At 52.8% G+C, this 14,958-nt stretch overlaps 4 protein-coding genes across 8 annotated transcripts in view; 3 read left to right on the forward strand and 1 right to left on the reverse strand.

The window, feature by feature from the left end:
- The window catches only part of vcam1b (vascular cell adhesion molecule 1b), a 2,356-nt gene extending 1,621 nt beyond the window's left edge, over positions 1-735 (forward strand). Inside the window, exon 2 of the mRNA XM_089001832.1 lies at positions 1-735. This exon is cut by the window's left edge and continues 677 nt beyond it. The gene's annotated coding sequence lies outside the window, so the exon portion shown is untranslated.
- A 153-nt stretch (positions 736-888) lies between these two features.
- slc30a7 (solute carrier family 30 member 7) lies at positions 889-6,192 on the forward strand. The gene is made up of 11 exons (XM_089001828.1): positions 889-1,103; positions 1,192-1,293; positions 2,983-3,096; positions 3,169-3,256; positions 3,376-3,505; positions 3,826-4,002; positions 4,073-4,111; positions 4,183-4,318; positions 4,415-4,505; positions 4,571-4,720; positions 5,434-6,192. Exons 1-11 carry the CDS (start codon positions 1,024-1,026, stop codon positions 5,479-5,481), a joined length of 1,155 nt encoding a protein of 384 aa, XP_088857954.1. The 5' UTR covers positions 889-1,023; the 3' UTR covers positions 5,482-6,192.
- Positions 6,171-8,792, reverse strand: dph5 (diphthamide biosynthesis 5). Of its 2 annotated transcripts, none has more exons than XM_089001831.1 (7): positions 8,570-8,792; positions 7,618-7,742; positions 7,422-7,530; positions 7,104-7,224; positions 6,995-7,034; positions 6,819-6,922; positions 6,171-6,750 (listed from the first exon to the last, which is right to left on the reverse strand). In XM_089001831.1, the coding sequence occupies exons 1-7, from the start codon at positions 8,633-8,635 to the stop codon at positions 6,500-6,502; spliced, it is 816 nt and encodes a 271-aa protein (XP_088857957.1). In that variant the 5' UTR covers positions 8,636-8,792; the 3' UTR covers positions 6,171-6,499. The 2 variants fall into 2 exon arrangements, with proteins under 2 accessions (XP_088857957.1, XP_088857956.1); XM_089001830.1 differs by having other exon boundaries at positions 8,501-8,761.
- Positions 8,793-9,136: 344 nt separating this feature from the next.
- Positions 9,137-14,957, forward strand: zbtb37 (zinc finger and BTB domain containing 37). Of its 4 annotated transcripts, XM_089001825.1 has the most exons (4): positions 9,137-9,848; positions 10,948-11,486; positions 11,541-11,631; positions 13,763-14,833. In XM_089001825.1, exons 2-4 carry the CDS (start codon positions 10,969-10,971, stop codon positions 14,186-14,188), a joined length of 1,035 nt encoding a protein of 344 aa, XP_088857951.1. In that variant the 5' UTR covers positions 9,137-9,848; positions 10,948-10,968; the 3' UTR covers positions 14,189-14,833. The 4 variants fall into 4 exon arrangements, with proteins under 4 accessions (XP_088857951.1, XP_088857950.1, XP_088857952.1 ...); XM_089001824.1 differs by lacking the exon at positions 9,137-9,848 and having other exon boundaries at positions 10,370-11,486; XM_089001826.1 differs by lacking the exon at positions 9,137-9,848 and having other exon boundaries at positions 10,389-11,486; positions 11,541-11,643; positions 14,827-14,957.
- The last annotated feature ends 1 nt before the right edge of the window (position 14,958 follows it).

Below are 14,958 nucleotides of genomic sequence, written 5' to 3' on the forward strand. Positions count from 1 at the left end.
AAACAACTTTGAGAAAACGATGAGCAAAATGGAGGATTTGGCAGAAAAAAAAAACACAACAAATTCATTTCTGCTTCATGTCACAAAGAGGGTACAGCAAGTGCTGAAAGAAGGAATGACTCTCGCTCTCTTTGTGTCGTCATTATTTGTTTTTTTTTTTGACTTGAAGATGCCTTTGCAGCAGCTCCTCTTTTTTCGTTTTTCTACTTCTTTCTTTCCTTTCCTCTTCCTTTCATAACTTTGCTGCTGTGTTACTTCCAGGTAGAGGCCGAATGGCTGCCGCTGTTCACCCGCACAAAAACTTTATCCTGTGACCGTAAAGTGTCCTTGAGAGTTTTGAAAGGCGCTTCGAAATCAAATGGATTATTATTAATATCAGAATCAGAAAACCTTTATTTGTCCCACAATGGGGAAATTTGCAACATTATGTTGCTCGCTTGAGCTATCTGGCTGACTCTCTATCTAGCTCGCTATTAGCTGGCAAGCTAGCTCTCTATTTACTATCTAGCTAGCTATTAGCTGGCGAGCTAGCTTAGCGAGACATGGCAACCAATTGACATGGTTTACAGTCCAAAGAAAAGTATCATTTGCTAGCTATTAGCTCTGGCTGGCTAGCTAGCTATCTCTTCACTATCTAGCTAGGCAGCTGTAGGCTATCGATTGGCTAGCTCTCTATCTATTTGAGTTACTTCGGGGTTGAGTGAACGCTGGCGCGTGTGGCTGCCGCTGCTCACCCACGAAAAAACTTTATCCTGTGACCTTGAGAGTTTTTAAAGGCACTTAGCAATGAAATGGATGATTATTATTTATGATTGTTGTGCTCGCTCATCCGCGTGAAGCATTTGCGGCCAGGCTTCCACCAGCAACGTGTCCTTTGGCGCCACCTGCCGTCAAGGCGGAGCGCGGCGGCCCGACCGGAAGTGGCCCCTGTCGGCTTTTGTTGTGAAATCGGCGCCGGCGGACACGTCGCGCTAGCTTAGCGCCGCGTTTAGTGGCGCGTTGCCGCCGTTGGGCTCCGCCACCATGTTGCCTTTGTCCATCCGAGACGACGAGTACAAACCTGACAAGTTCACTTTGGTGCTCAAGCTCTCGGGATGGATCAGGTGAGGAAGGAGCGACGAAAGCCGAGAAAGCCAAGAAAGCTAAGCTAATGGCAGCCGTCTCCTTCCTTTCCCTTCCCTTCTGTTTCAGGTCCATTTTGTCGGACAAAACGTCGAGGAATTTGTTTTTCTTCCTGTGCTTGAACCTTTCCTTCGCTTTTGTGGAGCTGAGCTACGGCATTTGGAGCAACAGGTAAGCGACAAGGAAGCGCTTGGGGTGGGGTGGGGTGGGGGGGTTGTGGGGCGACGGCGAAGGCCACGTTTGCCCGCCGACTCGCCCGCTTTCGCCACCTGCGCGACGTACGCGACGTTCGGGTTGCGAAAGTGCCACGTATGCGGGGTAGTCATGCGTCGTTCGCCAACGAGACGGTTCGTAGAGCCAATCTCTGCAGTCATCAAGAGAGCCAGCTCCCAACAAGGAGCCGGAAACGGGAGCTGACTTTTTTTCTCCTCTATTCCCCAACCCGGTCTTCAGTTAAAGTCGCACGTGATTGGTCGATATCCGTGGTAGAGAAGGGAGGGGAGAATTATAGATGCAATGCATGCAATCTTCATACAGTCTTATTACATCCTATTAGCTTTCTTATTACATTACGCTGTTATTATTATTCAAGGACGATATTTTAGGATTATTCAATGATATTTTTTCCTCGTTGGTATGATAGCATTATAAATATGAAAAGCAAATGAGTGACAGCTGATCATCCAATCCGAGTCACCACACGGAAAGTCAAAGTTAGCATCCGCTAATTCTGCGCACATAGTAATCAAGCCATGTCAATAGAAAACATTTGATATAGTGTAATTTTTTTTTACATGAGTAATTCATTTTTCACATCAGTTGACATGATATTTTGGTAGTTAATTTAAGAAACAAAAAAAAAAAAACCAAACAAACTGAGGAGCCATTTGGGAGCCAAAAGATCCAGATCTTTTTGGTGAGCTGAGGCAAAAGAACCAGCTCTCTAAAAAGAGCTGGAATTCCCATCGGAAGTGACGTAGCCGTGCACGCTTTTGCCCAGCTCAGTTAGCCGTGCACGGCTACGTCACTTCCGATGGGAATTCCAGCTCTTTTTAGAGAGCTGGTTCTTTACAGTCACAGGAGAAGTCCAACTTGTTTTCCTGTGGGTGGGCAGCGGCAACCACACGTGCCAGCGTTCACTCAACCCGGAAGTAACTCAACGGAAACATTTCATCTGTTGGCTATCTTTTAGCTATCTGCTAGCTGGCTGGCTAGCTTTCTATGAGCTATATAGCTATCTAGGTGGCGAGCCAGCTAGCTTGCTATCTATTCGCTAGCTAGCTAGCTAGTTTTTGTGCACGTTTGCCATGTCGGCGCGTGCTTGGAACGGCGAGTGTGACGTCACGTTCATTTCAGCGAGGCTGTGGCCCCGCCTGGCGTCATCTCAGACAATCTCGTGATTTCAATGGACGCTACGGCTTCGCCTTTGCTTTCAACAGTTAGTTTGGAGCAGACGTGCATCTTTGCCTACATTACATCACATCACAAAAGGTTGAGTGAAGGCCTTTAGCTAGCGATCTGTTAGCTATCTATCAGCTAGCTAGCTTTCTATCCAAGTTACTTAGCTATCAAATTAGCTGTCTATTAGCTAGCTAACTTTCTATCTATTTGAGTTATTCTGCGTTGAGTGAACACTGTCACGTGTGGTTGCCGCTGCTCACCCACAGAAAATCTGATCCTGTGGCTGTAAAGTGACCTTTGAGATTTTGGAAAGGCGCTTAGATATCAAATGGATTGTTATTATGATTATCTTGAAAGCAAACGTTTGTGCTTGCTTTCTTGCATAAGCATCGTCAGTGCCCATTAGCCACATGTCAAAAAGTCTTGATGGATTTTGTGTGCGTTTGGGGGTCGGTTCAGTCTAGGTCTGATCTCGGACTCGTTCCACATGTTTTTCGACTGCACGGCGCTGCTGGCGGGCCTGGCGGCCTCCGTCATCTCCAGGTGGCGCTCCAACGACAGCTTTTCTTACGGGTGAGGCCGCCGCCGGGCCGGCGAGGGGCCCCTTGGCCCCGCCCCTTGACCTTGCGCCCCCGCCCACCTCAGGTACGTCCGAGCCGAGGTCATCGGCGGCTTCGTCAACGGACTCTTCCTCATCTTCACCGCATTCTTCATCTTCTCTGAAGGGGTCGAGGTAACGCTTGCACGTCCGCTGCGTGTGCGTGTGTAAAACGTGCACGTAACGTGTGTGTGTGTGTGTGTGTGTGTGTGTGTGTGTGTGTGTGTGTGTGTGTGTGTGTGTGTGCACGGCAGAGGGCTCTGGAGCCTCCGGATGTCCACCACGAGCGTCTGCTTCCCGTTTCGGTGGCCGGGCTGCTGGTCAACCTGGTGGGAATCTTTGTTTTCCAACATGGCGGCCACGGACACTCGCACGCCGATCACGGTAACGTCCACTCAAACGGCTCGCCAAATGACCCCCGTCCGCCCTCGCCCGTTTTGGCCGTCGAACGGCGCGCCGCCAGTGTGCGTGACCTCATCTGTTGTCTATGTATCTATTTGCTATACATTTGCTATCTAGATAGCTACCTAGCTGGCTATCTATCTATTTGAGTTACTTCGGGTTGAGTGAACACTGTCACGTGTGGTTGCCGCTGCTCACCCACAGAAAAACTGATCCTGTGACTGTAAAGTGACCTTGAGACTTTTGAAAGGCGTTTAGAAATCAAATGGATGATGATTATTATGATAATATGTCCCCTCCAGGTCACAGCCATTCGCTGTTTAACGGCACCGCTGGCCACGCCCACCACGATGCCCATCACGGCCACGCCCACCACGATGCCCATCACGGCCACGCCCACCACGATGCCCATCACGGCCACGCCCGCGATGGCCACGCCCACAAAGGCCACGCCGGGCACAGTCACCACGATTTTGACGGTGAGGTCGCGCGAGTGCGACGCCCGGTTGCGCTAACGATGAAACGCTAACGTCCGTGTTGTGCGGACAGACGAGCGTCGGCCGGGTTCCAGTAAGCAGATCCTTCAAGGTGAGGCGCCCGCGGCGGCGGCGGCGGCAGCTCACGCCGGGCGTGTCGCTAACGCCAGGCGTGTGCATCAGGCGTGTTGCTGCACATCATGGCGGACACGCTGGGCAGCGTGGGCGTCATCGTTTCGGCGCTCCTGATGCAGAACTACCAGCTGATGATCGCCGACCCCATCTGCTCCATGCTCATCGCCGTCCTCATCGGAGTCAGGTGAGCCGGCCCGCCCGCCCGCCCGTCGTCGTCGCCCGCTTTTGCCCCGGCGTCCGTTCGTCCGTCCTAGCGTGCCTTTGTCCGTTTGTCCGTCAGCGTGGTTCCTTTGCTGCGGGAGTCCATCGGCATCCTGATGCAGCGAACGCCGCCGTCCTTGGAGCGCTCCCTCCCCGAATGCTACCAGCGGGTACGCCCGAGCGAGCGCCGCTGCCGGGTGACGCGCAGCGGGTGACGCGTATCCCCCCCGTTCAGGTGCAGCAGCTGCAAGGCGTGTACAACGTGCAGCAGCCGCACTTCTGGACCTTGTGCACGGACGTCTACGTGGGGAGCCTCAAAGTGGTGGTGGCCCCCGACGCCGACGCCCGCTGGATCCTCAGTCAGACGCACAACATCTTCACGCAGGTCGGTGGCCGCCGCCGCCGCCGCCAGAAAATCAGCAGCATATTTAGAATAACAAGACGTTATTATGAAATAACTTAAATCGATAGAAAGCTACCTGGGTAGCCAACAGATCCCTAGCTAGCCAGCTACGTAGCTAATAGATAGCGACCTAGCTAGCAAGCCAGATAGCTAATAGATAGCAAATGATAATAATTAATAATACATTTGATTTCTAAGCGCCTTTCAAAACTCTCAAGGTCACAGGATCAGTTTTTCTGTGGGTGAGCAGCGGCAGCCACACGCGCCAGCGTTCACTCAGCCCGCAAGTAACTCAAATGGATAGAAAGTGAAGCAGCTAGTTAATAGCTAGCCAAATATATAGCTAATAGCTAGCTAGATAGCAGGTATATAGCCAATTAGATAGAAAATAGATAGAAAGCTAGCTAGGTAGCAAGCGAGATAGCAAATAGTTAGCTAGCTAGGTTGAGAAGCGCAGCCACACGCGCCAGCGTTCACTCCACCCGGAAGTAACTGAAATACATAGAAAGCTAGCTAATAGCTCGATAGCTAGCATGAGGTGCTAAGGCTATTTCTTCAGTCACACACACACGCGTGGCGAGAAACCTCAAAGCGGCTTGGGGACTTGTCGTTGAGCGCTCGATGGTTGGACTTTTTTTGCTGTGTTTGATTGAAGCAAACCAAGTGATTTTTTTTTTTTTCTTCTTTTCACGCAGGCGGGCGTTCGGCAGCTCTACGTGCAAATCGACATGGCCGCCATGTAGAGGATCCTCCCCTTTTGACTCTGGGACCAATGGCAGTCTGTGGCGGTGACTTCTGACCTCGTGGTCACGGTGTAACTTTCAAGGGGACTGAAACGCCCTCCGAGCCCCGCCCACTCTGAGGCCAGAGCATGGAATTGCGCCAAAGTGCCTTCACCCGTCGTCCTGTCCCGGCTCCGCCCCCTTAACCCCAAGCTGCCCGCCCATTGGACCACGGACTGCGCGGGTGGTGTCATGCGGGTGTGCGACCGCTCGCTCACCTCAACAGGAATAAAAATCCGTTGAGGTCAAGCAAATAGCGATGTGTCATTCACCAACCAACTGCTGCTTACAGCCTGAGCTCTGAAGGGAACGAGGAGCCGGAGTGGGAGCCCAAATGCTTTTGGTCCTCTATTCCCCGCCGCCGGTCTTTGCTTAAAGCCACACGTGATTGGTCGATATCCGTGGTAGAGGAGGGAGGAGAGAATGACAGCCGCACGCAGCAGTGAGGGGGGTTAGGCTAGACAGGTGGACAAATGTTCTCACATTATGCTGCTATTATTCTTCAATGAGGATATTTTTTTCCGAGTTGCTATGATAGCATTATTAATATGAAAGGCAAATGAGTGACAGCTGATCATCCGACCAGAGTCACCACAAGGAAAGGCAAAGTTAGCATCCGCTAACTCTGTGCACATAGAAATCAAGCCATATCAATACAAATATTAGATGGTGTATTTTGTGACATGAGTTATTGTTTTTCACATCCATCATTTGACAGGATTTTTTGATAGTTAATTTAGGCATCCAAAAAAGACTGAAGAGCCGTTTGGGAGCCAAAAGAGGCGGATCTTTTTAGTGAGCCCAGCCAAAAGGGCCAGATCTTTTCAATGAGCCGAGCCAAAAGAAGCGGCTCTCTGAAAAGAGCCGCACCGCAATTCCCATCACGACAAGCAAACATTGATCGAGTGGCAAAAAGATTTGGGATCAACCGTTGATTTGGGATTGATGAAATTGGGCCCGGCGTCGATCGGGTTCCCGTCTACGTGGACGTCAAAGGCGTTGGGACGCGTTCCTCGCCGCCGAGGGGCCGAAGGTGCGTCAGGGCGTCGCCTCTGGCGTGGAGACGCAACATGTCGACCTCCAGCGGGTGGAGCCTGCCGACCACCACCAGCGAATGGAGGGGCGGGCCCAGGTCGCAGCGGCTCATCTGCGCCAAGGTGGCCGTGCGCATCGCCTGGTCGCCGGCGCCCAATCTGGCCACGCCCACGCACAGCGTGTCCTCCGTCAAACCTGCGCACGGCGTGCGTGTGATGGATGGGTCGCGGTGGGGGGACGGGGGGGTCGGGTCGGTCACCCACCGGGCTCATCGCCCTGCTCGCGCCTCCGCCTGACGATTTCCAGCAGCTGATTGGCCGCCTGGGACGCAGTCATGAAGCGGGGAGGCTCGTAGATCTTCTTGCCTCTGGGACCACAAAAAGTCATCAAACAACGGCGAGGACGCACGGACGGACGGACGGACGCACGGCGTGCGTACCTCATCAGGTTCTCCAAAGACTGTTCTTTCACTTTCAGGTCTACCAAAGCAAAAAAAAAAAGGTCAGGTTGCGTGATTGTCCCGAGTGGGTGGGGCTAAGCAGGCTTACCCAGCAAGCAGAGCGTGTGCAGGCCGGCCGCTCGGTTCTGCAGGATTTTGTCATAGAAGCTTTCGGGCCGCCACGACTCGCTCCAGAACACCACCGACACCGTCTCTCCAAAGTTGTACAGCTGATCAGCAAAGGAAGACAAATGAGATAAAGAGGCGGAAGGTGGCTCGCACGCGTATCTAGATAGATACATTTCCCCACTGCGAGACTAATAAAGGCTAAATGCAATCCAAATAAAAAGACTCGCAAGATCTCATCTCATCGCATCCAATGTGAAGCGGGGAGGCCCGCAAACAAGGCGCTTTCAGGCCGACCCACCTGGAGGCCGCAGCAGCCCACGGCGTTCATAATGGAGGCGTTGTGGACCACCCGGTACGGGACGCCGGCGCGCGCCGCCCTGAGGATCAGGTCGCTGTGAGTGGTGGCTCTGCCCGCGGCACAAAAACAAGCAAAGAGGTCAAGCGGAAGGCAGATTGCGGGAAGGGCAGACCGCGGCCCCCCCCTACCCACCTACCCAAAGGGGTCGCCCACCACCAGGAAGGCCACGTCCGTCTCCTTGGCGTCCTCCAGGATCTGCTCGGCTTCCTGCTCCACCAGCTCTCGCTCGGCCAGCGTTAGCTCCTTCCCATAAAACTCCTCCTGACGCCGCAAACGCCACAAAACGTGCCGTTTGGTGACGTCACATGAGCTCCCGAGCGGCGAGTGATGCCAATTACGGCTCTTTTTAGAGAGCCGCTTCTTTTGGCTCGGCTCACTCAAAAGATCTGGCTCTTTCGGTTCCCAAACGGCTCCCGACTTTTGCTTTGCGCTTAAATTAATGTGCGACCAAAAATAATGTGAAATGGCATTGTAAAACCAATTACAAAGTATAACTATATTAACTCTTTGAACTCTTTCAACAGTAGCCAAAATGGAACTGTATAGTGCCACTTAGCAGTTTTTTTTGACAACGATACTAGTGCAGCGTGTTCTACCGGAAACAAATTCCTTGTGTGTTCTACATACTTGGCAATAAAGATGATTCTGATTCTGATATCATTTTTAAAACGGATGCGGCTTTCTTTATATTCCTGCGTGTGTGACGATTGCGTGTGTCTTTTGATCAATCACGTGCGGCTTTAACCGAAAGGGGGACGAGCCGGCTCCCTATTAAGATCCGGCCCGAGTCATTCGCTTCAGAGAGCCGATTGGTTCGCGAACGACGCATCATTACAAGCGGCCGACGTGACAAATAGGACTGCAAATGTCCACCCCTTTGACCCAAAAACGTAACAAAACGACGGTGCCGAAACACCAGAACTTTATTTGTTGGTTTGTTGTCCTAAAATGGGCCGAAGGCTCGTGGACTTCGCTCGTTGCGAAAAGCGACGTTTGCTTTGCGAGTGTGGAAGACGAACCAGAGCCTCCTTGCCCACGGTCAACACGGACGTGTAGGCCTCCAGGTAGACGCGCGAGCATTTCCTCACCACCTGCAAACCTTTGACGGTGATGTCGGCGGCGTCCCCGAGACCAAGACCGACCAGGTACAGCATCTCGCCGCGGGAGGCCAAGTGGCCCTTAATCCTCGCTCGCGTGTTGACAAAGTTTCGCCGCCCGATTTGCCTTTGCCATCAATCGTTCTCGTTTTGCGTCACTTTGGCTTTCTTTACGGCCAGTGGCCGACCGCCCGCGAAAACCTTTTGAAAACGTCACAACAGCTAAGCGACGTGCCTTCCCGGTGGCCATCTTGGGAGAGGCGACGTTCCCGTCACGCTCCAATGAAATGGTCACTTGCTTCATTCACGGCCGATATTGACGCCGTTTGTTTCTTTGTGCGGTCATGTATTTAAAACCCGACCCATCTTTTTTGAACTTGTGAACTCTTAGTCCCAATTAGGTGCCCTTGTCACTGTACGCGGCGTAAAGTGGGGGCACTGGCAGCTTTGGACGAGAGGGAGCCGGCTTGCCTTCCGGGCGGCCATGTTGAAAGGGGCATCGTTCCCGTCACTTTGGCATGAAGCTGCTGCTTTTTTATCCTATGACTGTAAAGTGTCCTTGAGAGTTTTGAAATGTGCTTAGAAATTAAATGGATTATGATGACCATGATGATCATTCGATCCAAAGGCACGTCGGCCGCCGACTCATAAAAGAGAGAAAGCGGAGACGGCCAGGCTGCAGGGCCCCCTGGCGGACGGAGGGGGAGGTACCGCCCCTTCAACACGTCGACTCCCCTTTGAAATCCGCACAAGTTGGCATTTCCAAAGGTGCCGTGAAAAAGGAGAAGAGTCAAAGCGCGCGCGCGCAGGTTCGGGCGCTGCAGTTGTCGGGAAGGGGGCGCGGATGGCGGCCGCCATCTCCCGGCATGCCCCGCGCGCGCCTTCATTTCTTCCTCCGTTTCGGCGAGCGGGATGACGACCGGCCGAACCGAGCGTGAACGCCGAACCCGGACGGAAGCGACGGACCGCAGGGCGAGCGCAGACCCAGACTTTCTTGCTCGGCCTTGAAGCGGACGTCGACGCCGCGAAGGGCCGAACCGAGCCGAGACACGTCACGTCGGCTCGCCCCGGTGACGCAAAGTCCGCCCGCGGGTCTGCGTCGACGTTCCGGCGAGTCCGCCGACAGCTGCTGACTTGCGTAGCGGAAGCGCTGAGGGGGTCCGGAGACCCCCCCCCCCCCCGCCGCGCCATTTGGAGCCCTCGCGTGTGACGTCAGCAGCTGACCACCGCCGTGGAGGGCGTGGAGAGTCCCCTCAGAAATCGACACATCGTGAGTACCCCCCCCCCCCCTCACACGCCGCCACAACAACAAAGGAGCATGCGAAACGTTTCGCCACCCCGTCACGTGACTTTGAAGTCGTCCACATCAGCGCTGAGGTGTGATGTGTCGTTCGCGAACGAACCGGTTCTTAGAGCCGGATATCTGAAGTGAACCAAGAGCGCCGGCTCCTAACAAGGAGCCGGAAATGGGAGCCGACTTTTTTTGCCCTCTATTTCATTCATTTCTTTCATAACTTTGCAGCTGTGAAATGTAAATTTCTCCACTGCGAGACTAATAAAGGCAAATCCAAATCCAATTCCCCGCCCCCGGTCTTCGGTTAAAACCGCACGTGATTGGTCGATATCCGTGGTAGAGGACGGAGGGGAGAATAACAGACACACAGCAGTGAGGAGGGAGGGGGGGGGGGGGGGTTTGGTAGACATGATGCTGTTATTATTATTCAATTATGATCTTTTTCACGAGTTGGTATGATAGCATTATTAATATGAAAAGCAAATGAGTGACAGCTGATCATCAGTCCAGAATTACCACAGGGAAAGTCAAAGTTAGCATCCGCTGTGCACATATAAATAAAAATATTTGATATTGTGTATTTTTTTGACATGAGTAATTCGTTTTTCACATCATTTGACATGATTTTTTTTGGTAGTTAATTAATTTCAGCAAAACAACAACAACCGAGGAGCCATTTGGGAGCCAAAAGAGCTCCCAGATGGCTAAGATCTATTTAGTGAGCCGATCAAAAGAACCGGCTCTCTGAAAAGAGCCGCAATTCAGAATCAGAATCAGAATCATCTTTATTGCCAAGTATGTAGCACACACAAGGAATTTGTTTCCGGTAGAACGCGCTGCACTAGTATCGTCGTCCAAAAAACTGCTAAGTGGCACTATACAGTTCCATTTTGGCTACTGTTGAATTCCCATCATGAGCGCGAAGGGAAGGAGGCGAGGGGGTCAAGGGTCAACGCGGCGGCGAGACCACGTTGACCAAAGGCGTCCAGGTTGCTGCGTGATGACGTTGGTGGCTGGAAGTGGCGCGGACGGCGCCTCCATTGGTTTCTTCTGGGGCGCTTTGTGGTCTTCGCAGCATTCGGACCCGGCGGGCGCGATGGAGCGCTGGGGCAGCATCCGGCTGGACGTGCCGGGCTTCGGCAAGTCGCTGCTGGGCCAGCTCAACCGGCTGCGGGCGCAAGGGCGCCTGTGCGACATCGTGGTCCACGTGGAGGGTCGGAGTTTCCACGCCCACAAGGTGGTCCTGGCCGCCGGCTCGCCCTACTTCCGCGACCACGGCGCCCTGGGCCAGATGAGCAGCGTGTCGCTGACGGTCATCCGCCGCGCCGCCGTCTTCGAGGAGCTTCTGGCCTTCTGCTACACGGGCCGCCTGCGCCTGCGCCTGGCCCACATCGTGGGCTACCTGACGGCCGCCAGCTTCCTGCAGATGCAGGAAGTCATCGACCGCTGCACGCGCGTCCTGGAGGGGATCCACCTCAAGGCGGGGCCGGTGGACGCGCCGGCGCCGGCGCTGCCCTGCCCCCGGAAGGGCCCGGAGGAACAAGGCCCGCCTCTCCCCGGCGTCGAGGCCGAGCGGCGGATGGCGAGGGTCCGCGACCGCGACAAGGCCGACAGGTGAGCGCCGCCGCCCGGTCGCCCGCTTCTGACCCACTTTTGCGTGCCCGTCAGGTCCAGTCCCTCGGGCGCTCCCGACCTCCGCCCGCCAGCCAAGAGCCGATCTCCGAGCGCCTGCGATGACCCGCCGCCCGCCAACTCTCAGGTGACGTTGGAGGTTAGAATATTACAAGCTAATATTAGCGTGAACAGTTGCATTTCATCTTTGAACAATTTTGAATGTCATTTAAAGGACAACCGACAAGTTGCGTCCATCATTTGTAAAACGGCTTCAAACGACTTTGACTGAGCATACGTATTTTCATAAGATTCCACCGCATATTAAAGCTATAGTATTTTACCTTTTAAGACTCGCGCCGAATATTCCGGAAGTCTGAGTTGGTGACGAGTCCGTACGAGACGTCATGAAAGGACCGCCCCCTGACCGAAAAAAGGACACAATGTAGCAGTCCTTCCATCACGTCAACGCCTGTTTGGTCTGAAAACTTTGTGTAGCAGCAAAAAGAGGCAGAAGAGGGCGACCAAGCTCAATGTAAGGAATTAATCAGCCTGTGGAAACGGGTTGATTCATTCCTTTTCTGCCTCTTTTTGGGTGAGACATTTCCCCCCAATGTTGCCTCAAAATGGCACGGAATCAATTTTTGAATCGATTGCAAACATGTATGCTTTAATCTTCAGAACTACAGTGTATTTGAATCCTATTCCGCTTTCCTCTTCACAACTATGTGAATCCTATTCCTAACTGGATGTGTCACAAGAAAGCATCTTCTCCCAATCTGAAGCCATTGTTTGGATTCTCCAGCAATGCAAGACGTCTTGGCGTGACGTCACAAAATGGGGGCGGGACTTTCTGAAAATTCGCAGCTCCGTTTTTTTGCAGATTTTGGACACTTGAAGTCATTTTGATTGGTGTTTTGCATGTGACTAAAAATATCACATCATGCATGAGATGCTATCAAAGGTTTTTCTGATGTCAGTTAACAAACACAAAAGTGACGTCGGTCGTCCTTGAAATACAACGTTTTAACCAGTGGCGGTGCGTGCATTTCACACCTAGGCCTTCAGTGAAGTCCTGCTTAATCCGACGTGAACAAATATCCCTGGTAATCCCATAATGTATGACACAACGGCTGGAGAAAGCACACGCCCGCACGCACGCACGCAGTAGTGGGCGTGGCATCACCTTAATCGTCTACAACACAGGCTATCTTCCGGAGCAATTCCACATCAGCAATTAGAACTTGTCACGTAATACGTGATACTGCAAACACTTCAAAATAAAAGCACATTTAAAATCATTTGTCCACAAAGTTTGATCAAGTCCACCAAGAATATGCAATCTTTAACAAGATGTTACGCTACGTGACAAAATGTCCGTTTAATATAAGATAAACAACAAGACGTTCACAAAACAAACTATTTGTTGAAAATAAAAGTCAACAAATCTTTTTCATTTGTTCTCGAGAATAGGCCTCCCTACATGCGACAGCGAGCTGTCCTCTCCTTCAGCCAGTGTGGGTTCAAAAAGCGAGCAGATATACTTGGTTTTTCTGCTCAAGTTTCCGGGTCTGATCTGTTGTCCAATCACAGGACGCGTACGTCATGTTCAACGCGAGGCCCTCCAGCTGGCCTTACTGTGCCAAGTGGTGATCTGATTGGCTATCGCAACTGTATATCAACTACACGTGCCCGTTCGCGTACGGCGCACAGACGCCCTCGCTGTTGATTCTGAAGGCGTCGGTCAGATTTCATACAGCCTGGCGACACAAGCCAGCTGAATTCTGATTGGATTAAAAACTCTGACCTAAAACTACAACACTGAAAGGACCAAATGGATAGATAGAATATAACATCAAGAAAACAGTATGTCGAATAATTATAGATATATTTAGAAAAAAAATACTTTTTGATTGAAATTCACTTTTCTTATAATAATGACGTCTGATTATGTTAGGCCAGCAGAGAAGGCCTTGCTGGCTCTGACGGCCCACCACTGGTTTTAACCTAACAATTGTTCAAAAAGCTATTCACAGAGAAATGATTTGATGGCAAGGAGAATTGTGGCTCACACCAAATATTGGTGTGCCTGCCCCCAAAGAGTGAGAGTGAGAGTGAGAGTGAGGAGGCCAGATTTCAAGGTGTACCCTAACCCACCCACGTGCATCTTCTGCATGTGGCCCGCACAAAGAAACCAAGGCCCTCATTTGGTCCTTCTGCTTTGCCGGCGGCTCCGTTCCCAAGCTATTTATTGCCATCAATGTACGTATTTGCTTCAGGTCGGGCGGCGGGGCGAGGACGAGGCGGCGGGGGTCCGCCAGGACGAGGCGGCGGGGGGCCGCGAGCGCCGCGACCCGCGTCTGACCTGCGCGTACTGCTGCAAGTCGTTCAAGCAGAAGGGCAGCCTGGACCGCCACACGCGCCTCCACACGGGCACGGCGCCCTTCGCCTGCCGCCTGTGCGGCAAAAAGTACACCCGCAAGGACCAGCTGGACTACCACGTCCGCAAGCACACGGGCGACAAGCCCTTCGCCTGCCGCCTGTGCGCCAAGAGCTTCCCCTTCCGGGCCATCCTCAACCAGCACCTGCGCAAGAACCACCCGGGCCGGCGGGGCCGGAACGCCTCGCCCGAGGACGCCCAGCGGACGTCGGCTCCCGCGTCCCCGGGGACTCCGGGGCTCGGCGCTCCAAAGCTAACCCGCTAACCTCACCGAAACGCGCCGTTAGCTCGCGTCGCCACCACCCGCGCGGCCCGCGTTAATCACGGCATCATCACTGCTCAGTCACAGGATACATTTTTTTTCTGCGGGTGAGCAGCGGCAGCCGCACTCAACTAGATAGAAAGCTAGTTGGCTAATAGCTAATAGGTAGCCAGCCAGGCAGCAAGATAGCTAATAGATAACAAATAATAATCCATTTCATTTCAAAAGGTCACTTCTCAGTCACAGGATAGGTTTTCCTGTGGGTGAGCAGCGGCAACCACACTTGCTGGTTTTTAGTCTTTTGCATCCAAACATCAAGTGAAAACGAGGACTTGATTGCTACGCTAGCAACTGTCATTTATTAGTTGGCTCGTTAGCTATCTAGCTGTATATCTATTAGCTACATAGCTGGCGAGCTAGCTGGTTTTCTATCTATTTGAGTAACTTCCGGGGTGAGTGAACGCTAATGGATAGCACTTTGTGAAGAAAAGCCGCAGGTCAAAGGGCGACCGGGACGCGTCCGTGGTGGCGCGACGTGAGCGTCCCAGATTGGATCAAACCCATCCATCGAGCGCTCGCTCGCTGACTTTTCCAAAGCCGCAAGACCTCAAGCCATTGGTCGCCTCCTCCCGACATCTTACCTCAAGCGCTCGCCTCCGTCTCGGCGCGGAAGGGCGATCGGCCACCGCCAGCTCGGCGCTGGCGTCCTTTCGCCTTAGCGGGCGACGCAGCAGCTTGGCAAAGTAAAAGCGGACCCGCTCCGCCGTCTCGGA

The sequence above is a fragment of the Hippocampus bargibanti genome, linkage group LG07, assembly GCF_051943395.1.
Source record: "Hippocampus bargibanti isolate YZ-2025 linkage group LG07, ASM5194339v1, whole genome shotgun sequence".
Taxonomy (NCBI): domain Eukaryota; kingdom Metazoa; phylum Chordata; class Actinopteri; order Syngnathiformes; family Syngnathidae; genus Hippocampus; species Hippocampus bargibanti.